The sequence below is a fragment of the Hippoglossus stenolepis genome, chromosome 5 (assembly GCF_022539355.2).
Source record: "Hippoglossus stenolepis isolate QCI-W04-F060 chromosome 5, HSTE1.2, whole genome shotgun sequence".
Classification (NCBI taxonomy): Eukaryota; Metazoa; Chordata; class Actinopteri; order Pleuronectiformes; family Pleuronectidae; genus Hippoglossus; species Hippoglossus stenolepis.
Window position 1 is genome coordinate 6,199,396 of NC_061487.1, and position 25,671 is coordinate 6,225,066.

Here is a 25,671-nt window from a genome sequence, read left to right on the forward strand (position 1 = left end):
TTTTTCTCATTCTGTTGATTAGAGTAGAGTGACTTCAATTTAAAGGAGAGTAGAGTCTTGAATTTGATATAAAATGTACTACATTTAAACAACTTATTAAACTGACAACAGGCACCAACATAATTTTTCCCCTTTTGTTTTTAGAATAAGTTTATTCTTTCCTATTTCTAATGCGCATGTAGCCTGTAACTTTTAATCTTCAACCCGAAATTGTGGCTCAAAAATGGCAAGAAGAGAAAATAATTAAATGTAGACAGACAACAGGTATATGTATAATAAACAGCAGTAACATCTAATTGAACCAGTGCAACAAGCTAAAGAAGCTAAAGATATTTTAGGCCAATTCATATCTTTCTTTTTGACTCATGTCAGCCTGAAATTTGTCGTGCACTGCACATTTTATTTAGAGATGATGTAGAGTCTAAAATGATAACAGTAAAATAATATTAATAATATTACTATTAATATTATTTTAATGTTATCATTATAGACTTTACATCATCTCTAAATAAAATGTGCAGTGCACATGTTTACCACGTGTTCAGATGATAAGTTTACGCATCCAGTCTGAACCATCTGATGTCCTTATCTGATTCCAAAGCAAGAAAACTAATAAATACATTAATTTACTAATTCTACGTGGAAAATTAAACAGATAAATGTGACACAGACAATGGTTGAAAACTCCCCCAGTCATGGATTGAGTGCTCATGTTTGACTGCTCATGTGCAGTGAATAGAATAGGATAAAATACCATGTTTTATTTCCAGCTCAGTGTTCGACACTGCAGATTCACAAGAAATACACAAGCACAGGGAAAACTTTGCCTGGTGATTTTATTTGAAAGTGTCAACAGGTTTTGATTCAAAGGAATCACAGAAAATCTACCTGCTAAGGTTTACATTGTCAAAGACTCACTAGATTAATCCACAACTCCTGCACACAATGGAAATCAGATCAGACATAATCCAGCAAGTTAGAAAATAAAAATAGAAAAATACATTGCCCGCCCTGCTTCACAGTAAAACCCCTCCATGTCTCTTGACCCTTGACCCCACAGTTCAGTATCCAGTATCATGACCGAGGCTGCTCTTCATCATTCACCTTCTCTACAAGCTTTTAGCTCAGCTGCCTTCTTCAAGTCACAATGAAATCAATCACTAAGACGGCTGGTTAACACTTTTGAAATATTTAGATCTCTTGTCTACCTCTCACTACATAGACTACGTATAGAAAGAAGTCTGGAAGTCTGGAATATTAACTACGCAATAACTGTAGTTGCGCCCTTGAGTTTGGGGTGTGACCAAAACCTAACCCTAATGAAACGTGAACCATCACCCACCCGATGTAAATGTTTAAAATATTGTCTATCTCGTCCTTGGCATCTCACTTTTTATCAGATTTCAATTCCTAATCTAATATTTCCTTTAGCATTTGTAGTTTACTCAGTTTATTTTGGTGTTATGCTCTCATTAGCTGTTTAGAAACGTGCATCATAGACAAAAGACAATATCTTCATGTTCACTTAATTACATCCACTATTGAAGCATCAAAGCTGTTATTGCTGACATGTAAGACAAACTGTCCCTGCGTTACACCCCTGCCAAGGTCACATAAAGGAATTTAGATCCTCCTAAACTGTTATTTCATTGTGACTTTAAGAAAGTTCATTCGTAAAAACATAACCACTTACACGTTAAAAAATTCAAATATCATATCACTCCACATGTACATCCATTAACTAGTGATAGGTCTTACCCTGAGGCAAGTAGCACCATTTTGAATAAAAGTGTATTTTTGCACAATCATTAAAGAGAAATTGAGGTTTTCTCTGTCAGAAATTATTTGTCATGAGATCATTTAGTCTATTCTATCTATTTTTTAAAGACACAAAAACCTAATTATTAATAATTTGCTTAAAGTTGACTTATTCTTGTAAAAAACTGCTTTTAGGTTTTCAGTAAAATTAACTTTCTTGAGCCACTGCATATTAATACGTCACATACAGTTAGCGCCACAATAACCAAAATACTGACTAATCTATCACTAACAAAACAGTCAGTAGTTATTGTGAACATGTAAAGAAAGGAACAAATGAGAAGCTCTGAAATTACTTAAAACATAAAAGCTTTAATCTGATGTGACGTCTGAATGACTTAAGACAAATGTCGCTCTCTCCTTTCAGCTAATCCACAAATACATTTAACATCCAGGCAACCAGTCACACAAATGCCACACAAAGCATTCGGTAAAGTATAAAGTAAAGGCCACATTTTCTACAACACCGTCACAAACATCATTCATTTAACACAGAGACTAACACTGACCACACCTGTACACAATTTCTGTTGCTAAGATTTCTGCTCTGTACATTAAACATAAACTTTTTGTCTTTACATTTTCATCGGGGCACTGAACATTAGATGCAACCTAAGGAGCAGTGAACCCCCTTGCTACTCTATTAAAGTCTTTTGGTTCCTCGTCTTTAACTTTCCGCCCAATCAGACCCATTTCAAACACAGTTGAAATTTTCGTCACCGGCCTTGATGCTGCCTCTTTTAGCCTTTTAGCGTCAAACTTTGGACTAAAGAGGAGCACAGGCAGCCGGTACGCAAATGAAGGTATCTCTGTTAGCTCATCCTTTTTCTCTGGCGTTTTCTCCTCCTCGTTTTTGTTTAACTCGATCTGCTGCATGATGTTCTCTTTGGTGGAAAACATTTGGAAGAGGACAGCTTCCCACATCATTGTTGCCTTGGGAGCGTCTGTGGTTTGGCTTGTGTCTTGAGTGTCAGGCTCATCTTTGGCCTTCTCTTCACATTCCTTAACCTCATTCTGGTCCTGCCCAGCTGTCTCCTTCTGAGAGACATTTTCAGGAAATCTGGGCTCCTCTTGCTCCACTACCATGTGCTTCTTCAGTCGGGACCAACCACTCAGTTTTGATTTCACTCCTTTCGGCTTTTGCATGACCTTAAGAAGGGGTTCAGCTGGAAGGAGGGCCTCATCGCTTTCCTTTTTCTCAACAGCAGTTTTAACCACTGTTTTTGCTGTCTTATCTTTTCCTTTTTCATCACTTTCTGTTGATGCAGCAGCAGGTGCTTTAGCAGGCAGAGCAGGCGCTGCCAAGCTTGGCTTTGAGCTTTGAGCTTTAGTTGTGACGGCAGTTACAGGTTTCACTTTTTGTTCTGAGACGTCACCTTTTGCCTCAGTTACAACTTTCTTCTCTGCAGGCTGAACTTTATCTTTGCCTAAAAGTTTCCTCACAGCCTTCAGAGGGTCTTGGTCACCACCTTTCGGCAGGGAACCTGTGGTTTCTGGGGTTTTTGTCTTTGGTTTGATGTCTTCTTTAACTTGGGTTTCTTCCTTTTTCAGACTTTTCACATCTGGTTTTGGAGGTTTAGACTTTGGTGTTTGTTGAATCACTGTTTCTTCTTGTACTATTGTAGCCTGACTAGATAGCGTACTTGTCTCTAGTGTTAACATTGTTCCTAAAGTGTCAGATGCCTGTGAAACAACAATTATAGGGATTGAAGGGGTGGTGGAAACATTCGCCTCTCTTAGACGGGGTTCATCTACATCTTTGGGCGTGTCTTTAACTTTAGACACCTCAGTTATTGAAGGTTCTTTCACAGATGGTTCTTGACTCAGTGTTTTATAATCTGCTGATTCCTCTTTTTCAACTTTAACCTCCTCTTCAGTTGATGTCTTAGAACCTCTGATACCAAAAGCTGGAGAGTAAGTTTTGATTCCACCATAAGCAGTATATTCTGCTGGTGTCAATCCACGATAGGCAGACTTATGAGCCCCCTGGGTTGGGGTTCTAGGTCTTTGAAAAGCAACAGATGATAAACCAGTTGGTGTTTTTGGTCTTTTGAAGCCAGGTGATGTGGTCATAAGCCGCGATGCCTCAAAAGTTGGAGTCTTAGGCCTCTGACAGCTGTAAGAAGTGACTGCTGATGTTGTTGGCTCAGATGTGGGAGTTTTAGGTGTTTCAGAATCAGCTGCAGCAGTTTTGTTCTTTTCTGTGATCAGAGAAGGCTCTGATTTTGACCTTGTTATACTTTGTTGAATTGGTTTAGCTGCAGGTGTCACATTTGAAAAAATGTCCCCATTCAGTATTGTTTCAGTAGGCCTAGGCTCAATAGTCATCGTGCTTTTGGACACAGCAGAAGCCATTTCGGGTGTTCTTGACCTCTCTGGCTCTACTGGTATTGGTGACACTGCAAACAATAGAGGATTGGCTTTTGAAATTTCAAATACAGGTGTTGTAGCCCGACCCATGTGGTATGCTGGGGTTTTAGGCCGCCCTGTTAAAGTTCTTGATGTTTGGAACTCAAAAGTTGGTGCAACTCCAATTTCAGATGTTGGAGTTGCTCTTTTGATTTCAGATGTTGGAGTGTTTTTTTTTATTTCAGATGTTGGAGTGGTTTTTTTGACGTCAGGTGTTTGAGTAGCTCTCTTGATTTCAGGTATTGGAGTGGCTCTTTTGATGTCAGATGCTGGAGTGGCTCTCTTGATTTCAAGGGTAGGTGTTATAACTCTGTTGATCTCCGAAGTTGGTGTTTTTCGCTGGGGATCTGTGCCCAAGAAAGAAGGCTGAGGTGTCTGTGCTGTGTCTCTTCTGACCTCAGATATTGGGGTCAAATCTTGTTTCGTTTCTGTTGGTATTTTAATTTGAGGTATTGTGCTGCCAATATCAGTTAATTCAGTTGTGTCGTACACTGGTGGGGTCTTGGATGACTCATAGAACGATGTGCTTGCTGTGTACATTCTAATTTGAGGGACATCAAACATCGGTTTGGGTGACCTTGAGGGTTCAGTTGCTTTGAAAGTTGGACGAGGACTTCTTGATTTGACAAACGGGGTCAACACAGTGAGAGGTCTAATCAAACCTTGACTTCGTGAAGTTGAATATGGAGTCAGACCTGGACTTTTGGGTTTTGGCTGTAGAGTTACTACTGCAGCAGCAGGTCTTAGACCAGCTTGAGTGTCAGCAAATGTGGTAGAAGCTGTCAGTTTCACCTCAGCAGGTGACACTGTTATCTCAGGCACAAAATAAGCTGACATAGATATGTTTGGTACTGCCGGCTGTACGACTGGCCCCAGAGCTGCTGAGACTCCAGAAAGGTGGGCTGATGATGAATATGAAGAAACTGAGGTGACATGCTGCGAGTATGAGTATGATGGGAATGCCACTGTCTGTGGCGAGAACCTTGCTGCTCTGCCAAAAGCTGCACGCTGCGGGTAAGGAGATGCCACATGTTGATACAGCGGCCTGACAGTAAACCGTTGAGGCTGCTGGACACCGTAGAGGTTGGATGGTGTCTCTGGAGTCCGGGGAGGAGTGGAGTGGTCACTGTGCTCGAGGTCAGGACTTGCTTCATTCACAGGGGAAAGGTTGGAGCGAAAAGGCGTTGTAGACTGCACTGCCTGAGCAGAGGCCTTTTTCTTAGCAGTTCTCTTGAGGAGCTTCCGAAGCCGAATGTTGTCCTTTCCAGGCTTGGGCAGCAGGGGTGGAGGGTACTGCTGGGAAAGCAGGCCCGGATGGGTGACGGCACTGTAAGCGACAGCCATGAGTACTGCAGCACTCTGTGGAGAAAAAAAAGCAAAAACTGTTAGAAAAGGTAGATTCACAGGGATTCACGCCAAAGCATTTGTCAAGTGTCAAGTTTTAAATGTTCATTAATTGTAAACACCATCCAATTAAATCTTCTCCTCTGCCCCTGGTATGTCTCTGTCCTTAACCAACATTTGACTGGATCACAAGAAAGTCTCAAAAACACCTTCCAAAGGCATTCAAATTTCTCAAATCTAAATTGATGAGACCTTTATGAACATTGTTGTCAGGCTAAAAGTGTTAAAATCTAAAGATTTTCAAAAGGTAACATAATAGCAATGTGAATTATTTTGCAATATTTGCTTATTTAACATTTTCTTTTTTCGTAATTTTTTGCAGATTTGTGTCATGGAGATTACTGAGCAGGTGTCAACTCTTCAGGTGGCCACCACCTCGACTTTATTTGCTATGAAAGATGTCCACCCGAAGCAGCTCCACAACATTTATAGTTACAATATTCCATTTATATCCAATAAAACATCTTCTATGACTCAGTTGGACAAACTCAACAGCTCAAGTCCAAAAGATCTGCTTCTCAAATGTTTATATTATATTTGATTTCCTCATTGGTTTTGTATTGTCTGACATTCTATTTCTATCATTGTGTACATATCTAACTGTGAGCCTTAATGTTTCTATTTTTTCTCAATTATTGCCAATGATTGATCCTTTTCAGATAGCATGTAGGGAAAGTCTTTTATGTAGAAAGTGTTTACATTTTCCAATCATGTACGATTAAAAGACCACACTATGTTGTGTCAACTATTCTGCCTTTACACTTTGGCTAAAGAACAATCTGAAACATTTCAGAGTTCATACTAATGGAAGGTGGCCATTATGTGAGGAACATTGGAAGATTTGCTATCTGTTACATCAACCTTTATTATATAGACACCTGATCTGTACAATCAAACTCCATCTCCTGCGTATATTTTAGTTCAACTCACTGGTTCCTTTAGATCTCTTCACTGATTCAGCCATTTCCCCTTAATGTCCATTTACTGAGATTCCTGCTTGTGTTTGTTTGTAACCCCTTTTCTTAAATAAATTAAAATAATTTTCTACTTGAGCATCACCTGTTTTTTCATCTCATTGTGGTTTATGGTAAATGATCAATGATCATTCTGCTGGAGCACTGAAAACACATAACATCATATTTAGTTTGAGAGGGAAACTTCGGTTTTTTTCTATCAAATCATTTGTGGAGCTTTATGGTTCTCAGATGATGATTACTGCTGGTTAACACATCTAATTTAATACAAATTGATTAACATGGGATGATAGTCTTAAATATTTTAGGATAGTTTTTAAGTTTGTCAACTGGAGTGTGATGTCAAAATTTCAGTTGTGGCCAATGTTTTAGAAATGAACCTTTGATACTTGATACAAACATACATTTTTTTACTTTGGATTTGAGAGATCTTACTGCTAACCTTCACACACACACACACACACACACACACGTATTGAGGATGACCCATGATGATCTTTATATAGTCTATGGGACGACCCATCCTGTTTATGTGAGTGCTGTTTATAAGAGCCACAGATCAGTGCCGAAGGCTAAAAAACCAACAGGAGCATGTATCTCAACTCTTCCTGGATGATGTTACAGACTCACAGCTGATCCTGGAAGCTTTTACTCTGCCTAATTTTAGTTTGAAGGCAGAAAGGAGGCTGGCCAAACACCTGCTTCCCTTTTTTAAGACTCCTAGCTTTTTACAGGCTGCATCACTTTCCCGAAAGAGTGATGTGATGCAGATCAGATGAGGCGTCTGCAAAAACTGAGTTATTGAGTTTAACCATCAACCATCCATGTAAAACACGATAAGTTTTACAGGCCTCTAGGGGAGCTTTAAGTGGTACCCCATAAGGTTTGAGCCCATAAACAGAGACCAGACCTATCGATAAGGAGAGGGTATGGGGATCAATGTCTTTTTTTATTTCACCTGGTCCGCTGTTAGAAGGGGTCATAAAAATCATCAGGATTCATCATCTGGGTCCATGAACTTTCACAATAAATTTTATAGTAAGTGGGTTGTTGAGATGTTAAGCCCTAGATTTTGAGATTAGAAGTTAAAATCTGTCTGTATTTGGTAAGATATCTCACAATGGATCAAAGTATTGAAGTCTCAGACTGACTTACTTGACTTTAAATATTTAAAAGTAACTTTTAAATACTTAAATACTTATTTGTTTTTTCCCCAATTAGGTTTATATAAAAAAACTGCACTCTGCCTAGGGAGAATCTTGTAGGCCCATCTGTGAGTGTACACTTTACAGGCTGAGCCTTACTTGCACGGCTGGAGTGCAGTTATGTCACACCAGGGTCTTCTCATGTCACTTCCCACCAACATATATACATATATATATATATATCTGCTGAAGGGTGAAAGTGAATGCAGAGCATGTGACCTCATGACATCACAGCCCCCTGACACTGGATAGGGCCTGAGAAATATTGTCACTGAATATACCCAATAACCCATTTCGACTTGAAACGAGCCTGATAACTTTATTATGAGATTATTCAGAGTGTTTCTGACCCCCCACATCTGAGATCATGTAGTCTGTAAAAAACAATTGTTTAATATCCACACTATACTATGTATGTCACCTCAGTAAAATGAAGGCCAGATCTGGCTGTGTTTTTCAACCCTCCCCTCCCTCCCTGAACCTCCTGCCTGCCTGACACATGAGAGTTCACTCCTCCTTTTAAGGCTCTGGAAGGTTTGGTATTTGGAGCGCCTTCAGGATGAAAGTTCAAAAGAGGAAAGGGTAATAATAGATGTGTAATAAACACCAAGCAGCTCCACAATGGCCCCCTTAAGTAAATGAATCCACCCCAAAAAGCTATTTACCTCCGGTGAAGATATGAGGCTCACACACAAACACAGCAAACCATGAGTTTGGATGGAAAAGGAGGAACTTACCAGGTAAAAACTTGTTGCTGATGTTCAAAGCGCTCCAGGCGGGTTCCCCTTAACACAACAAAAAAGAACACTGATTCAAGTTCAATGTACAATTCCAAACCTAACAAGGACAACTTTATTCCCCACAATTACACAACAGGAAACTATAACGTGATCATGAGTCACTCATGCCTCATTGCAGCCAGGACAGATAGTTGACAGGGCAGATTGTTTTGAAGCCACCGGGAGTAGAAACAATGTAAGGCTAACACTTAGCTCAGCCCCGCTGGTGCTTTAATGTTGCACTGAGGACAAGAACAAAAACATCCTGAGCTCTCCATACACACATTAGACCTCTGACTGTAAAGGTGGGGGGTTCTGAATTCGACAGCAGCTGTTTCCCTTACACTGACAGCTTTTCTTTGCCCTATCTAGAGAATAAAATGTGTAATTATGGCATGTTTACCTGTGCGACTGCTGCTTTGGGGGCGGCCGGCCGGCTGCTGCCTGCTTGTCCCAGCCCAGAGTGTTAGAGCGGCAGGTTCATGTTGAGCCCAACTCGACCCCCCTTCCTACAAATGGAAGGAACGGACGCCATGACAGTCCAAAAATAAATCCAGAGCCCTGTGAGCTCTTGAGAGTGACAGCGGCGTTGTCCTGACAGCAGAGCAAGGCTTGGCGAGACACTGCGCAGCTCGACATGCCATGGGACCTTAGGTTTCACCACCTCAGGACTTTAAAAGTGGGGTCCGAGGGCCACCCAGGGGTCCTTTAAGGATGTGGGACTCCACTGTATATCCAGAAAGATGAGAAGGGGTTTCATTTTGCAGGATTTGTATCCAATGGAAATAATGAAATTTCCGGAATGATGGGATTAAGGTACCAATTCACATAATTTGGAACCTTCGGGTCAGTTATTGATATCTTTGGTTTTCAGGATTTTTGGTGGTGTGTAGAGGGGCTAATGGTGGAGGTCCTGCATGGAGTTCTTAGAACCTTGGATTGAGTTCTGAGGATTCTTAAGGCTACTCTAAAGGTCAGATTATTTTCAATAAATTGGTTCTACCACGCTGTTGTTGTTCCAAAGAGCTATACTCCAAGATGCAGTGAAAAGCCAACCATCAGAGATAGGACACAATTATTGAAGACATGATATGAGGAAGATATGAAGACAACTCATCTTCCTGACATTCATAGTGGTGCACTTGATTTTGGAAAGTAACAGAAAATAGCAGACATAGTCCTTCCTAATCCAAAATTACCTAGATGTAATGGGTTTGTAGTGGGTTTCTGAAGCTGTACGTCAATCAAGCAAATCTGAAGAAGCATACAGGTTCCTTTTTGAGGCATTAGGCATCACTGATAATACCAAAGATATTGTTTCTAAAGGGTCTACTAGTGTCCCAGGTGGCTTCTGCATAGACCCTGGTGAAAATATATCGTACAAAGTTGCAGCACTTGAAGGGTTTTCAGGGCTGCTCAAGGAAGTTGTGATGCTGTGTTCATGTCATATGAACAAAGCGGCACAACTTCTTCCAAGTTACTGTAACTTGAAAGCTACTTTCAAGTAAACATCCAGTGAAAAGCTTGGGAACTAAAGGCCCTGATATATCTGACTTCACACTAATAATAAAAAAAAACTGTGTGCCATCACATGACATCATCTGAAAAGTGATGTCATGAAGTAACAATGAAGTTAGAAAATAAAACCATGCATAGTCATAATTCATTTTTCAAGGTATCTGCATTCTAAGGAGAATGACCCAACCTAAAGCTTTTATAATTCGAAAAATACTTCATGATCATATGGTAGGAATGACATTATATCATGTAATGCATTAACTTCTGCATCCAATAAGAGTAGAGACTGGATCTACATCTGCAGGATATAAATCTCTCCTCTGGAGCTATTCATTGTTTAATGTAATTTACCCCAAATCTACCAGATACGGTTTTAACTAGTCTAAAAGCAGTATTTGAATCCTACTCAATGACCACACTACATTGGAGATGTCAACAATAGCAAGCCATTAAAATAATTTGCTCAGTTTCTTTGGGGAAGAGGGTTCATGGGTTCAAGGCTTGTTGAGTAGGAACCTTTGACTGATGTAAGAAGGCATTGGGGGATTGCCGGATTGTGGGATATTACAGGAGGAGCATTCTGGAGACCTTTGAGGGGATTCAAAGAGTGTCTTTTTTTTATGTTTAGGTTGTTTTTCAGGACTCAGTGAGAAGGTTTTAGTGCCACCTTAAGGGCATTTATCCTTGCAAGAGGAATATTAGGGAGTTATAAAGGTATTGGTGTGGTTCCTGGAGAAGAATTTAGGAGCCATTTATGTGATCATAAAGATTTTCAGAGGGTTACTTATGGTCCTTTATGATGCCCTTGAAAGTATCTCCTGTGCTGGGTTTTGTAAGTATTTCTGCAAGTTCCAATAGTATTTAGGTGGTTTACTGGGTCATTTTGAGGTTTTGTAAGATTCAGGTGCGCTTCTGTGTGATTCAGGTGCACAGACCTTTAGTGAGTTCCAAGTATACTCTTGAGGAATATATGTGTCATTCATTGGGTTCAACCATGCAATATATTCTCTCAACTGGTCTAGGATGTTCCCCGCCTTTCGCCTAATGGCTGGGATTGGTTCAAGCCACACCTCCCTTATAGTATAAGTGTTTTCGATCATAGATGGCTTGATGGATTCATGGGGTTCAAATGGTGTCACGGCCATTTTTAAAGGCTGGAGTTGATCCTTGCTAGGGGGTTTGTTAGTCCCTTGGGGTGTCAGGTGTCCTTCAGAGTGTGTTAGGGCTCTTTCTGGGGGTTTACATCAGTTTGACTATAGGTTACATTGCAAGGAATGGTTTAGGGAGTTTGGAAGAATGAGAATGTGTTTAATCTGACAATACTATCCACATAAAAATTATTCAAATTAGAAGAAAAAAAAACTATACAACAATTTTAAATATGTTGTTTCGGTGATCATTCCAGCAGCTGAAGCACAGACAAGTCATTTCAACTGTAAATCAAGAACAACAAACTCCAGCAGGAGGTCCTTGGCCCCAGGTTGGTCTATTTGTGTTTCAGTGACATGAAAACATTTGACATCAGAGTGTCAGAGAGTCTCTGCTGTTAACTTTGTCATTGCAGCACCCTCTGGAGGAAGTTAGAAGATCTTTCAGGACTGAAATTGACAACTACAGGGTATGTCAGATCCAAATGACAAAATAAGTTGAGAGGTTTGCTGAATGATTCATACTGCAGATTGGTTTGACTTACAGCTGAATTGAAAAACATTGTAACATATCTAACTGATACGGCACATGAGATAGTTTAAGACAGTTTTCTTAAAGAAACACTAAATCTATAAAGGTGCATTTTAAAGGACAAAAAGAAAACAATTATCAGTGTTCATATACAGCACAACTAAAATACACATATGTTTACATTTTACTGTTTTAGATCACACTGTAAGAAAATAGTTGAGGTATAGGTTAGCCTTTCTTCTCATTCAAGCATATTTTTCCTTTACTTAAAAAAACGAGGAACTACAGACTGATGACCCAATGGGAAGAGGATGAATTATTTCTAATTCCTCAGTTATCATCACATTGTCTGTTTTTCATGTTGTAGGTCCTGCATGTTGTAGGTCTGATGTCATGTATATATATGCTGTGATTATGTGGGAGACTACTTTTACTTTCAGACCAGGGAGTCAAGAAAGTCAAGTTCAAAGACCACAAGCAGGAGATTGTTCAACATATTGAATTCATTTAGGTTCTATCCTCCTTTGGCTATAATGTACAGTATGTTTGAAGGCTCAGAAACACCACCTGCCTCTCCTCCCTGACGTCTTCTCTCACTCTGAGTTGAAATTTGCTTGCCTAATGCAATGCCCCCAGAATAGCAACCTAGGAGCGTCTTGGTTGCCCCCTTCGCCAAACTTGAGCCTCCCTTCTTACCAGTCAACCCTTCTATCTCCTTATTGAGTGCCAGCACTGGGAGTGGGGGGGGGGGTCGAAAATCCATGGACGCTGCCCCAACGCAGGCCCAGCCTCGCCTACGGCCCGGCCCCTTGACCAATGGGCAGGCCGAGCAGATCGAGTGTCACTATAACAGAAGGACATAATCAGCACGGTAAGTTTGCGGAACCTTACAGCCAGTCTCGGCCAGCAGGGAGCTCACTTCTTTCAGCTTTTCTCAGGTAAGGAAGAAGGGAGAGTGTGAGAGTGTGAGTGGTAGAGGGGATAGGAAGCTCAAGTACAATATCCCCAAACATCACTCTAAATGAGGACAGCTGAGTCCATGTGTTTTACAATCACTGCCATAGGGAGTAGAGGTTGTTGTTCAAAAGGAAACAGTTGTCTGAAATGATGGACAGATTGGGTCACACGGAAGAATACACAGAGAAATCCCATTGAATCCCAGAGAGTGTGATGCGCTTGTGTTTGAGCTCAGTGGCAAGGAAATCTTGTTTGTGCTGGTGTTTGATTGCCCTGTCAGATGCTGATAAGCCGTGTTGCTGGGTTTCTAAAATGCAGTAATGAAGTGGATTCTTTTTTTGGAGATAAAAGTTCAGCAGCTTTTACCTGAAAGGACTTTGTTGTTGTTGTTGTTGTGCCAGTTTGGTCCAAGTCCAGAGATCCAAGGGAAGTTCATACCTGAGGGATTTACAGATGGCTTAAACCCTTTGAAGCAGCTTCCCACTTCAGGAGACAGAGGATGATACTAATGAGTTATGTAACATCATGAGAATAGCCACAATTAATCCTGATGCTGTTTTGTGATATTTGAATTGATACTTTGACATAGACATTGCTGGGAGTTTTTCGAAGCAGCTTTTCTTTGCTTGTAGGTTTAATCTTGTTGTTGATGTAAAGCTGCAGAGGGTCATGGGACCAAATTGCACATAGCATGAGGATAAACACATTGACATCTTGAACAGGAGCCCGGAACCTCCAGACTGGATGTAAACCATTCATTACATCTAGTTAGTTTTTCTAGACTGCTAATATTACATAATGGTGTAAGACTTTGGAAACAATTTTGGAATTCATGAGACTGAAAGAATAAATAGAAAGAAGCCAGGCATTAGAACTTTAACCTTCATGGCTTCCTCTCAAGGTTTATTTTAATTCCTGAGTAAAGTGGCCTCAGTCAGCAGGGAGTCTCAAGAGGGGATTGAAGGAACCATGTGAGATGGCCAGATAAGGATATGAAGGTGGAATTATGGGTCCAGGGGAAGGAACCCAATCTTCAACATTGGGTCCACTGAAACCAGATCTGGGACCTGTGCAGCTGTCTGGTGGAAATAGCGGTGATGTCGGGACGCCTTCATGGTGGCCTCACGCTAATGAAGCTGATGGGCAACTAATCCGAAATCAAGTCACTGGTAGATTCAATTATGAATAAATTCAGGTCATCTATGTTTATGATTGCATTATCAGATACTGCATCCAGGCCGGAATTGGAACTGGATTCCAACAGGATCGTGTGCTGAGAATGATTTTAGATGTGACAGATATTACCTTTAACATATTTGATGCCAAAAGGATGCAGTGATCAGAGAGGGCAGGAGGCTGACCTGTACCTTGACCCCTGAAGTTTTCCCTTCATTTTTTCCTGCAACATAAATCTCTCAGCAGTTGAAAACAGACCAATGGCAAAATTCTATGTTTGGCTCCCTTCTCATTTATCCTCAGAGAAGCAGCTTTAAGACTGAGGCTCGAATTTCAGTCCGCGGTCTCACGCTAATTATAAACTGAAGAGGTTTGGATGTGACAAATTTGTAAAATGTCTCAAAGATTATTTACAGGTGACCCGTGAAATATTTTAAATGATAAGGAACTAAAATGAGTGAGAAGCTAAATGCTTTTTTTAAATGAATCTGCATAAAGCTTTTATTTTTATTTTTAGGGTGAGTAAAATATGCGCAGGCAAGCAGGTGGGGTTTCTTTAGGGTGGGGCAGCAGATATTTAAGACATCTGCAACTAAATCCTGAGCTATTAATACACTAGGCTGCTCAGTCACTCCTTGCCGACTGACTCTAAGTTATTCTCTTCTCTCTTGCCTCCAGGTTGCAAAGTCCACTATCACCATGTCTGACACAGAGGAAGTGTAAGTAAATTAACATTTTCATTCACAAATTTCTTAAAGCTGTAGGAAAAATCATCTCAAATTTAAGGTCTACCAGCTAGCTCTGCGTCTGTCAAGAGATTCTCTGTGTGGATCTCTTGTGTTCAATAAATAAAAATCGACGGCTTTGGGAAAAGCTTTTACACAGACCTTGATTTAAGATTATTTTTCCAAACCAATGTTTCCGAAGACAAAAATGAATATTCAAGATGAATGTTGACAATGAGCTTCAATTCTAAGTCAGAATTTCTTTTCTTTCTGTCTTGCAGTGATCAGGTCGAGGGTAAGTAGCCACATTTTTTTCTCATTTACAAAACCAATAAATGCCCCCAAATTAGGTCCAGGTACAGTCTGGAGTTCCATGTTAAATCCCAGTATTATTTCTGGAACTTGCCTAACCGACCTTTCATCTCCTTAAGAAAGTTAATTGCACAGGACAAATTTGTAAGTTTACAGGTTTGGCTTGACTCCTCCAGATTCAAGTTGTGCAATAATGTTCTCACTTTTGAGCAAATGTGCACATAGCCTATATTTCCCTCCGGCTGTAGCATGGTTGCAGGCACCAACGATGGCAACGGGACAGTGCCAAATATGCTGTGTGAAATCTAAATCTAAATTGATGACATCTGGTTTGCACAAGCCTGCACTGACCTGTTGCCAATGTTACCTGCAGCTCTGCATGTCTCTTTGCAACTGTAGCCCACAGTCCTCCTGAGCTGAACACACTTTCAGATCAAAGTGACTTTAGGGAAGTTTGAAGCCACTCCATAGTCCCGCCTGCGAGCGCTGATCAACCCAGGAGAACTGTGCTGCGTATGCTAAGCATGAATCTCCAGTGTACCCACATTTTGAATTTAATTCTGTCAAAAATGGGTACAATGGGATCTTTTGATAATGTTCTTCTGCTCCTTTTTTTCTCTTGGACGGACTAGAAGAATACGATGGTAAGACACAGCTTGCAGACTCCGGACGATAAGTCTTACGTCACTGATACTAATTTGTCAATCACTTTTGACAACGTGTGTTCTTACCACCACATGGACTTTTTATGGCATGCAGGTTAACACTAACAGTATTTGAAATAAATTAAAAGAAACTGGTTCAAACAAATATCGCGACGGGATAGAATCAAGAAGTTTTTGTGTTCAAACAGAGAGTTCCAGTGCAGGTTTTTCCAGGAATCATTCACATTTCATCCACCACAACTGACCATCAACAACTGACCTTTTCCTTCCTGCAATAGCTTGCCTTTCAGCTGCTTTAACGCCATCTGGTGGTAGTCCTCGCCACCATGAATCTTGTCATTTCATGCATCTCCTGTCATCTACTCCGACCACCTCCACTTTCCCTATACTTCTGCTTCCATTAACCCTCTCATCGCCCTTCCTCTCCCCTGGTGATTCGATGCATGTTGTGTAGCTGTAGAAGAGGAGGTAGTAGAGGAAGTAGAGGTGGCCCCTGAGGCGGCCCCTGAGCCAGAGGCAGAACCAGAGCCAGAACCAGAACCAGAACCAGTGGTAGAACCAGAACCAGAACCAGAACCAGAAGCAGAGCCTGAGCCTGAGCCTGAAGGTATGTGGCATGGAGGGGGTAGGGGTTATTCTCTCATCCTTTCCCAGGCGACAGGTGCACTCCACTGTCTAAAGCCAGCCAGACAGATTCCACTAATCCTGATTCGCACACATGTTCATCATGTCTGCTAATGCTAATGCTACCTTCCATTCTCCTCTACCCAAAGCAAAGACAGTCCGTATATGCAGCACTCAAAGGCTGCAAGTTGGGATGAGATTACTATATCTGTTCATACAAACTCATGAAATGCTGATATGATCTTGTCTGAAGCACTTGAAAGTAAGGATGTGACTAATATTTGAAGGCCGATAACCTTGTGCTGAGATAAAGACCCTAAGTCCTGCCTCACATCAACGTTATCTTCTGATGCGTTAGCTTTCTCATCCGTTAGCTTTCTGATCTTTTAGCTTTCTGATCTTCTAGCTTTCTGATCCGTTAGCTTTCTGACCATTAGCTTTCTGCTTACAAAACATTTTCTGACAAAATAATTTGAGAATTAATTAATTCAATCATTAAAAACTATTGTTGAAAAGCTGACATTTGTCATTTTGATGTAAATTGACATCTATTGTACAACTGTAGTGGACTATCTGGTATTTGAACCAACATTTTAGCATACAGTACAATTGTCGAAGGCTAAACTTTTTAGAAAAGTCCTATTAAAATGTTATTAAATTATTAATTTATTCTTATCAAGAAAAACTGAAAAACGTTAGTCAATTTGTCCTTGAGTACGATTGGACAGCTGCAAACAAATCAGAACATACTGCTACTCAATTAACTGTACTATATGCTAACATGTTAGCATTCACAGAGGACAGAGTTGTCTTCTTAAAACAAAGTGATTCTTTTAAAAGTAAAATTCAAATTAAAAACTAATGTTAGGCTCTTTTTCATTCTAACTCTACTTATACTACTGTACCATGTACTCCAAGTATCTGGCGTACATGGTTGCTTTTTCATTACTGTGACGTCTGATGAAGGTGAACTTCAGATTTAATACATACGATAACTTTTACTGCAGAGCATGAACATGTTACATATGCTTATCTAATTTAAAAAGATGGTGTCGCCTTTTTCAATATAATTTACCTGATGGATGTCACCTCTTAATACTCAGATGCTGGTGGGAAAGTCCTCCACGTCAGTGTTGTATTCATGTGCTGCCGTTTGGATTGTGAAAACTACAATTACCATCCAAATTTCTTTCCATCCTCTTAATTGTAATTTCTGAAACATCCAATGGACATGAATACAGGGTCAAATTGTTGAAGGGCTCACACTTGCGGTTTGAAAGTGAAACTGTGGCTTCAACAAGTCAAGACTTAAGTAAGTTCTCAAATACTTAGATCTTCTGAGGTCTTTTCCAGGTATTTCCAATTGCTAACACCTTATTAATGGATAAAAGTAAATTCAGATGCATTTTTCTCAGCCTTTATTTGTTTGTGGTAGCTGGTAATATTGGGGATGTTTGAGAATTGACGTCACTTATAATCCTCCTCATCTCTGAGCGAGTTATGCTGAACCTGTTTTGGTTCTAATGTGCCTGCTAATGCTGTTGTCTATTCTGCTTTTATTTTTGATGCTTGCTGCATGCAGACGCTGTTGAAGAGGAAGGTATGTTGATTTAAAACTTATAACAAATGTGAAATCTGTCATTCTGGTTTTGGAAGGACTGCAGTGTCCAGGTCTGAAATTGTATCTGAAAATCCAAGAGGGCAATTTGAAATCTAAATTTGTGAAAAAGAATTAGAAATGAAAAAAAATCGAACTCACACCCCCTCCCCACTGACCTACCCATACATATTCACTTGCACACGGACACACCCATATTATACAGGAAATGTGAGCGTTTCGGAGAGTTAAGACTGGAAGTGGAGAAGAAGGGCGTAGGAATATACAATGCTAACAAGCCTCACTGCACAGCGACCCCCACCTTTACACTCTTGCTACTGTATGCCCTTCGTCATCTGCATGGCATGGAGCCGTCAGAATCTGGATTAAATCTGAAGAAGGAACTGGGGAAATGATTTGCTTGTGTAAAACAGTTTTGGGGTCAAGCCAAAAGAAAAATGAAAAAAAAAAGGTAAACAAACAAACGTCACTTTTTGGGAAAAATGAAAAAGCAAGATACTAAGGCCTAAAGAAAACTCTTGCAAAAATGTCTTTGTAATAACAAAACACTTCAGCTGCACTCAAAGCAAGATGACATGTTGATACTCACAAAACTTCATTATACCCTTGCTTTAGTTTTCTTTATATATGTGAAGTTTTCATTTGTTTGCTCTGTTTTTCTAACCCTAACCTACAATGTTCCATAATTATATCTTTATTTTTAAATCTTAATCTAATCTGTCATGTAGGGACAAAACTATACAGTCTAATGCCTGAGAGAATTGAAATAGTCTGCTTTGTTTCTAACCCAATGACATGTACTTGTCCCTTCTTCATTTCTTAACCTGCAGAGGAGAAGCCAAAGTTCAAGTAAGTTTCTTTCACATGTCATCTCACCTCCAATGATTTCTGCAAACATTTTGGTCTGAGCCATTTGGCTGAAAACACAAATAGCAACATTACCCTCAGAGATGTGTCAATGCACTTAAGACCCACTTGATCTCCTCTTGTAGGCCCAGCGCTCCAAAAATCCCAGATGGTGAGAAAGTGGACTTTGATGTAAGTTGACCTAAAGTAACGACATTATGGATTTCTGTCGATTAGCGTTTGTTTCTCTGCAGGGCTGAGTGTTGCCTCTGCTCTTCTGCCCTGCAGGACATCCAGAAGAAACGTCAGAACAAGGACCTGATTGAGCTGCAGGGCCTGATCGATGCTCACTTCGAGCACAGGAAGAAGGAGGAGGAGGAGCTGATTGCCCTCAAGGACAGGATTGTGAGTTTTGCGATAGGAGACAACTCAGGGACTGCACTCAAAGCAAGATGGCACAACATTTCATAACGATCCCCTACATTTATAAAAATAAACAAACCCTAACCTTCCTTATTGTTAAAAATTTGAATATTTTAAAAATCTGTTCCTCCCTAAAAAAGTCTTCTTATAAAAAAAACTGTTCAAATAAGAAAACATTTTAAAGCAAACACAAACGATTTCAGACAACAAGGTGAAATTATTGGAATCCATCCCGATTTTTGGGAATGTAACAATGTATCAGCAGTGTCAACATCCTGAAACAAGAAAGAAAGAAATGCCAAAATTAAACCCGAAAATGATCTTGGAGTTTTTTAAGGGCTTAGTAACAAACTGAATGTTGTCTTTCCTCTCTAGAGGTTGTATTGGCTGTTCCACCTCACGTGTGACATGTGGTGGAGTAAGTTGTGTTGAATAAAACGCTTGACGCTGTATATGTTGGTCTGTGGCAGGAGAAGCGTCGTGCCGAGAGGGCCGAACAGCTGAGGGTCCGTACTGAGAAGGATAAGGAGCGCCAGGCCAGACGTGAGGTTCGTGGATCTATCACATTTCATTTTTCAAGAGAATATGACTTATATTTGTCATTTTATTTGTTAGTGGTAAAGAACTTGCCCACTCTGCTATTCATGTTTCTGTTTTCATATTCATAATCCATGTTTCTGAAAATATTTGATATGAAAATGCTACATTCGCTATTTCCTTTCAATGACTTTAGCTCTAATTTGATTGTGCATTACAATATTTCAAGTTTCACGTTATAATTCTGTATCTGTTTGTCATTATTCTTCTGGTTTCCTTTTCTGAGTTGTGCGTGTGGCTCGGAGGTCTCACTCACTCGGCCGCGTTCTTTGTTTTTGTGAACCAGGAAGAGAGGCGGATCAGGGAGGAGGCTGATACCAAGAAGAAGATGGATGAAGATGCCAAGAAGAAGTCAGCTCTGTCCAGCATGGGCTCCAACTACAGCAGTCACCTGCAGAAAGTCAGTACACACTCCTATACCATCCACAGCAGTGTCTTGTTTTCTGGATAGCTGTTAACCTGCGTCTCTACTGTGTGTGTTTGTGTGTGTGTGTCTGCATGGAACAGGCTGACCAGAAGAGAGGTGGAAAGAAAGAGACTGAGAGAGAGAAGAAGAAGAAGATCCTGAGCGCCAGGCGCAAGCAACTCAACATCGACCATCTGAACGAAGACAAGCTGAAGTACGAGTCAATGCTCCCACACACACACACACACACACACACACACACACACACGCACACACACACACACACACACACACACACACACACACACACACACACACACGCACACACACACACACCACACACACACACACACACACACACTTCACCTTTTCTCCGTGTCAGTGTATATTCATAGAAGTAGATTTTCTCAAGTATATATCTGAGCTGATATTTTGAGTGTTTTGGTTTCATGCCACTTTAATCTTCTACCAACATTATAAACAATGAAAGCAGATATATTTCATTGATTCAAGGTTTATTTCACTAGCAAAAATTGAACAAACAACTGCTTTGATCATCATGTAAAAGTGTCTTAAATGTCATGATTTTTAGCTTCTCAAACATGATGCTTTTCTTTATAAATAATTGCCATTTATTCATCACTGAATAACTTTCAACAATAATTTGGACAAAACCAAGATGATTATGGATAATAATTTCTCACATTTATATTTAACAAAAAATGTACTGATTAATTGAGAACATACTAAGCAGCCCAAATATTTGTTGAACCCCTGTCCAGAATAGTTATCATTATCAGTACTTCAACTAATGACAACAACAAAATGCTGCTGACACAGGAATATATAAATATGTATCTAATATATACAACTATACCTTGAATAAAAAAATAAATAAAAATAAAAATAAATACAAATAGTAGCGATTTTGTAGCACTTATATGGCACTTACTTATAGCACATGTAGTTTGGCTTTCTTGAAGAAAATTGTACTTTCTTGATTCTTGTTGTTCTGGGTTTGTACCCTCATGGTTGAATGCACTTCTTGTAAGTCACTTTGGATAAAAGCGTCAGCTAAATGAAATGTAATGTAATATATAATAGAAGTCATATAACTCTTTTTTATACACTCAGTACTTTTAAAATGAATACTTCAGGTGAATTTTTATGATTATACTTTTTATTCATACTATTACTAATGCATGAGGGTTTTTGCAGACTGGTCAGTAGAATCTGAATATGTCCTACATCACTGCAGGAAAATATTCTTGAAAACATAATTAAGATTTTTATAGAAACACCTCAATCTAACTGGACTCAAATATTTGAGTTCTCTCTGCACATCGAGCATCAGCTGTTGTGTTGGAAGTTAATCTTTTCCTCCTGCTCCTGTGCTGTTTGCAGGGATAAGATCAATGAGCTGCATGAATGGCAGACCCAGCTTGAGTCTGAGAAGTTTGACCATATGGAGAGACTGAAGAGGCAGAAGTATGAGGTGAGACTTCAACCCTGTTCTGACTCTCAGTAATGTCCACTGTGTTTACTGTCTCTAATGTTTTTTTTTTCACATTCCCATTTAAAGATTCAGTAGGTTTGGAATATGTCATTACATGAAATTTTGAAACCTAAAAATAAGATTATGGGTCGATAAAAGCTGAGATGCCCTTGTGAAAAAAAAAACACAATCTTGATTAGATCTAAAGTTTTTATGCTTTACTAATATAATTTATTGAAGAAAGACAACTAACAGAATTTAGCATTTTTAGAACTGTTGGATTTGAAATAAAAGTCAGACTTATTTATAAAAAAAGTTTTTTATTTGTTTAACTTTTTTGAAAAGATGCTATAATATATGAATATCATTAATAATCATCCTTGAGAGCCTTTATACAAATGTGCATGACAGTTAAGATCCACAGCTTGGTCTCTGGGTACGTACCTCCTCCTTCTGTTTACCTCCATTTGAAATGATATGTCTCTTTCATCCATTACTTGTTTTGTTTGTTTGTTTGTTTGTTTGTTTATACCATTGTTTACCTTCCAGTTTAGTTATCTTGATATATATGAGCCATAGTAAATTGTTTAAAGTCCAGAAACCTTCCAAGGAAACAGAAGCAGCGATGTAGTTGTTGCTTGTTGACGACGTTGTCCTGAGGTGGGCGTTCGGCTGAGCGTCCCCACACCTCCGGATTTGAACCCTTGATACACTCTTTGATTTCCTCCAGGTTACAACCCTGCGTAAGAGAGTGGAGGAGCTCAGTAAATTGTAAGTAGAGCTGAGCAGGGTGTCGCACCCGCCGCCTTCAGGCTCGCTGCATGTTAGCATGAAGGAAGGTCAGAGAACCAGAGCGCCGCCTCTGGTCCAGAGACACCACTGAAGGAGAGACAACTGAAGGGTTTGTTTCCAAAAGGGACGTCTGTTTCCTGAAGATTCACTCTGGAAAAATGACAAAGCAAGATTTCCACTAAGTGAGGAAGTTGAATGTCCTCTGTCATTTAAAACAGTACCACAGCTTTAATATCATGCTTCGTTAGCATCTGTCAGACTCGATAATGTTAAAGCAAAACATGAGTCGGTTATCTTGACTCCATTTTTAACAATTTCAATATAACAGTTCGCATTTTCTCAGACGTTTTTCATTAACAGAGTCATTTTGGAATCAAACTCTTCAGGTGTGTGAGCGAGCGCTCAGACAGGTGAGTGAGAGCGGATGAAGCCAAATGTCTCCAAACCATCCACGTGGCATCTTGGGGAAACATACGACGGGCGTTTCAAAGCACAAAGGATCAGAACATCTGTTAGTTGCCAAATTCAGGATGAGACATCATAATAGAAACTGAACATCTAGTTCAAATCAAACCAAAGTGAAAAAATAATGAACACTGGTCATATGCACGCCCGCCGTCGTGCTTTCCCATGATGCCTCAGTCTGCAGCTTTTAGCCCACGGAGCCTGTTCAGAAGAAGAGAGGGAAGGGAGTCGGGCCCCTGCGAGGTAAACCTGTCCTGGTGGGTGTTAAAGATGCTGCTGTGTCATTTTTTCAGGTGCTCACGCATAGGAAACACATTGACGAGTTGCAGAAGCAGTAAGTACTGTCCCTGCTGCGTTCACTGACACATAGTAATCTCAAAACTCTAAAAAATATAACTTCATAACTCCATTTAACTCCAACTTGTTGTTTGGGTGAACGTTACAACCCTTCTCTCCGCGAGACATAACTGTCATAACATGAACATAACTGTTTATGGCAGTTTATGGCATTAGAAGATCAAAACATCAGCTCATTTTTTTAGTTTATGTTTAAACCAGCAACCGAATTCCGAAATTTTAGAATCATTTAGGATCAACTCTAAAGCTGAGCTGCATGATACCCCATGATAATCCAAATTTATATAGATTCAAACAAGCCATAAACGCACCAAATCCCCACTAACACCACAAACCAACCCAAACCCATATCAAAACTGTGCGGCCTCTGATCCCGTCACAGCTCATTTACATGTTACACAACACAGTGCACAGCAGCAGCAGGACTGTGCTGCCACCAGCTTCTTGTAAATAATCTAATCTCTCAGCTGGTCAGAGTTTTAGGCTTTAAAACTGTCACAAGTTGCAAAGAGTTAAAGCTCAACTTTAGTTGAATTTGAAGAGAAGCTAATGTCATTTTGAGAGTTGAGCTGCAGCCACTGTGTAACTAACAAGGGCTTTGATGATGTTTTCGTGATAAGCTTTGGTTTTCCCCTCCTGTTTTTTGGATTTTTTTGGAAAAATCGTCAAAGATTTGATAAAACTCTCCTGCTTATATGTGAGTCATTTAAAAGGAACGGATGTTTTAGCCCCTCCACGGAGCTCTTCCCTCGTCCATATGGTTGGAAATCTTTTAAGCCATATCTGCGCACAGATTTCCAAACCACTCTTTATCTCTCCTCTCTGTCTGGCTATGTGCGTCTTTAACATCTCATACATTTTGTGTGTTATTTCCCTAATATTATCATATTACCTTTCATTAGACCTGTAAACGTACTGATGACAGTGATGTCTGTACGTGAGGAACGTTCCCTGCCGGTCTTTGAAAAAGGATTGGCTCCTATTCAACTGATAACATAATATGTGATGGTAGCAAGACACATTGTCTGACTGGAGACTTTTACCGATGTCTTTAGCAAATATTATAGTGACCGACAATGATTGTATTATGGTGAAAACTATAGTTTTTAAAACAAAACACTTGCATAACAAACATAACACACATTATTACCCAAAACAGTGCATCCTTTTGTCCGAGTCCTTGTCCTCATACTGACACATTCACTTCAATGTGTGGGAGAGCCATTACAACAGTAAGTCGAAAGATGGTCGTATTAGGTTTAGTGGCTGTTGGACTCAGTAATGACTTAGTCTGTGCAGGTAAGTGCTGCATGAGTGTGTCTCTGACGAGTGGTGTCGCAGCCTGGAAATGTTGCATCTCTGACGTGTTCCAGATGTCCTCTGAAAATGTCACATGTGCAACAGAGAAGTTGTTGTTGTTTATATGTTGTGTTTGTGTGATACCAAGAAAAGTATTTTTGTGAAATAACATGTTTATTTAGTGTGGCTTATTATTTTGTGATCTAGACAGATAATTCATGTATATTTAGCCTCCATGTATCACTAGACAAAACATGAGGACTTGATATTGTGGATTTCTATGTCAGATATTGAGTTAGTAAAGTCTGAGATAAAAACCTGATCCAGCATGGTTGTACAAACCTTAGTATTTATGTATAGACTTTGTCGAGGGAAAAAAACACGTTTATATTACTTCACTATTGCTCAGGAGCCATAGAGCAAGGCACCAATCCCTGATAACTTGGCTGTGCACAAGAACACAAGTGGGGGTTGACATGAAACCTCAGCCTGCACAGCCATCAGCTATCCCACGTTGAATGAAGGTACAAAAATGTTGAAAACAACCCCATCGTTCTGACTCGTGTCCCATTTTCTTTTGTATTACAGCAGCAAGAAGGGAGCCGCCGCCCGCCGCAGAAAGTAAACGAGCCCTCGCCTCTGCTCAGAAACCAAACTGCGGTCGTCTCGGACAAACGCCTGATGAAGCTGCGCACACTGTGGCGAAGGTCGGACCTCAGAAGAAGCAAGTGATGCTGAGGTTCACCCGGAAGTTACCAACCCACGTCTTAATTCATGCAACCAGGAGCCTTTAGCTGCTGTTCAATAGGAATAAAAAGTACTAAAACTGATTCGCCTTCTCGCTTCCTCACAATCGCCTGTTTGGTTCTCACTATTTTTGTAAATAAAGTGTGACTCTTCAAGCCATGTCTGTAGATCTGTTGTTATTCAGAAATCAATAAAGTTCAGTATTTTTAGTCATGTAATTTTAAAGTCATTTGTTCAGCACTGTTTTCTAAGCGCAGGGTTGAATTGGACTTGGGGTTTCATAAGTAGACACAAAGAAACAGACCCTGCAACTTCCCCATTGGCTGATTCATTACCACGAAGTCAAAAGCTTTCATTGTATCCATACGCCCTCAAGACTG

At 40.0% G+C, this 25,671-nt stretch overlaps 3 protein-coding genes and 1 long non-coding RNA gene across 13 annotated transcripts in view; 3 read left to right on the top strand and 1 right to left on the bottom strand.

Annotated features, from left to right (window-relative positions):
* The window catches only part of lsp1a (lymphocyte specific protein 1 a), a 35,404-nt gene extending 29,273 nt beyond the window's left edge, over positions 1–6,131 (top strand). The window contains exon 13 of the mRNA XM_035157078.2: positions 5,954–6,131. Within this exon, the coding sequence (XP_035012969.1) occupies positions 5,954–5,976 (23 nt within the window). The 3' untranslated portion in view covers positions 5,977–6,131. The remainder of the gene's footprint in view (positions 1–5,953) is intronic.
* Positions 820–9,129, bottom strand: prr33 (proline rich 33). 2 transcript variants are annotated; one of them, XM_035157077.2, is made up of 3 exons: positions 8,993–9,129; positions 8,548–8,595; positions 820–5,586 (listed from the first exon to the last, which is right to left on the bottom strand). In XM_035157077.2, the coding sequence occupies exon 3, from the start codon at positions 5,569–5,571 to the stop codon at positions 2,431–2,433; it is 3,141 nt and encodes a 1,046-aa protein (XP_035012968.1). In that variant the 5' UTR covers positions 5,572–5,586; positions 8,548–8,595; positions 8,993–9,129; the 3' UTR covers positions 820–2,430. The 2 variants fall into 2 exon arrangements, with proteins under 2 accessions (XP_035012968.1, XP_035012967.1); XM_035157076.2 differs by lacking the exons at positions 8,548–8,595; positions 8,993–9,129 and adding an exon at positions 6,691–6,717.
* A 100-nt stretch (positions 9,130–9,229) lies between these two features.
* Positions 9,230–11,732, top strand: LOC118109737. Its single transcript, XR_004696847.1, has 3 exons — positions 9,230–9,405; positions 11,513–11,587; positions 11,672–11,732. It is a non-coding gene; the product is annotated as an uncharacterized LOC118109737 (long non-coding RNA).
* Positions 11,733–12,602: 870 nt separating this feature from the next.
* On the top strand, positions 12,603–25,450 carry tnnt3a (troponin T type 3a (skeletal, fast)). 9 transcript variants are annotated; one of them, XM_035157080.1, is made up of 15 exons: positions 12,603–12,725; positions 14,599–14,639; positions 14,927–14,940; positions 15,590–15,601; positions 16,077–16,229; positions 17,829–17,846; positions 18,695–18,713; positions 18,857–18,902; positions 18,999–19,115; positions 19,604–19,681; positions 20,017–20,130; positions 20,238–20,350; positions 21,541–21,631; positions 22,362–22,402; positions 25,133–25,450. In XM_035157080.1, exons 2-15 carry the CDS (start codon positions 14,620–14,622, stop codon positions 25,167–25,169), a joined length of 873 nt encoding a protein of 290 aa, XP_035012971.1. In that variant the 5' UTR covers positions 12,603–12,725; positions 14,599–14,619; the 3' UTR covers positions 25,170–25,450. The 9 variants fall into 9 exon arrangements, with proteins under 9 accessions (XP_035012971.1, XP_035012972.1, XP_035012975.1 ...); XM_035157081.1 differs by having other exon boundaries at positions 15,593–15,601; XM_035157084.1 differs by lacking the exon at positions 17,829–17,846.
* Positions 25,451–25,671: the final 221 nt, after the last annotated feature.

Coding starts and splice junctions, on each gene's coding strand:
- tnnt3a (XM_035157080.1), top strand. CDS start 14,620: ATGTCTGACACAGAGGAAGT. Junction 20,351..21,540: donor CTGAACGAAGACAAGCTGAA/GTACGAGTCAAT, acceptor TGCTGTTTGCAG/GGATAAGATCAATGAGCTGC. Junction 22,403..25,132: donor GTGGAGGAGCTCAGTAAATT/GTAAGTAGAGCT, acceptor TTTGTATTACAG/CAGCAAGAAGGGAGCCGCCG.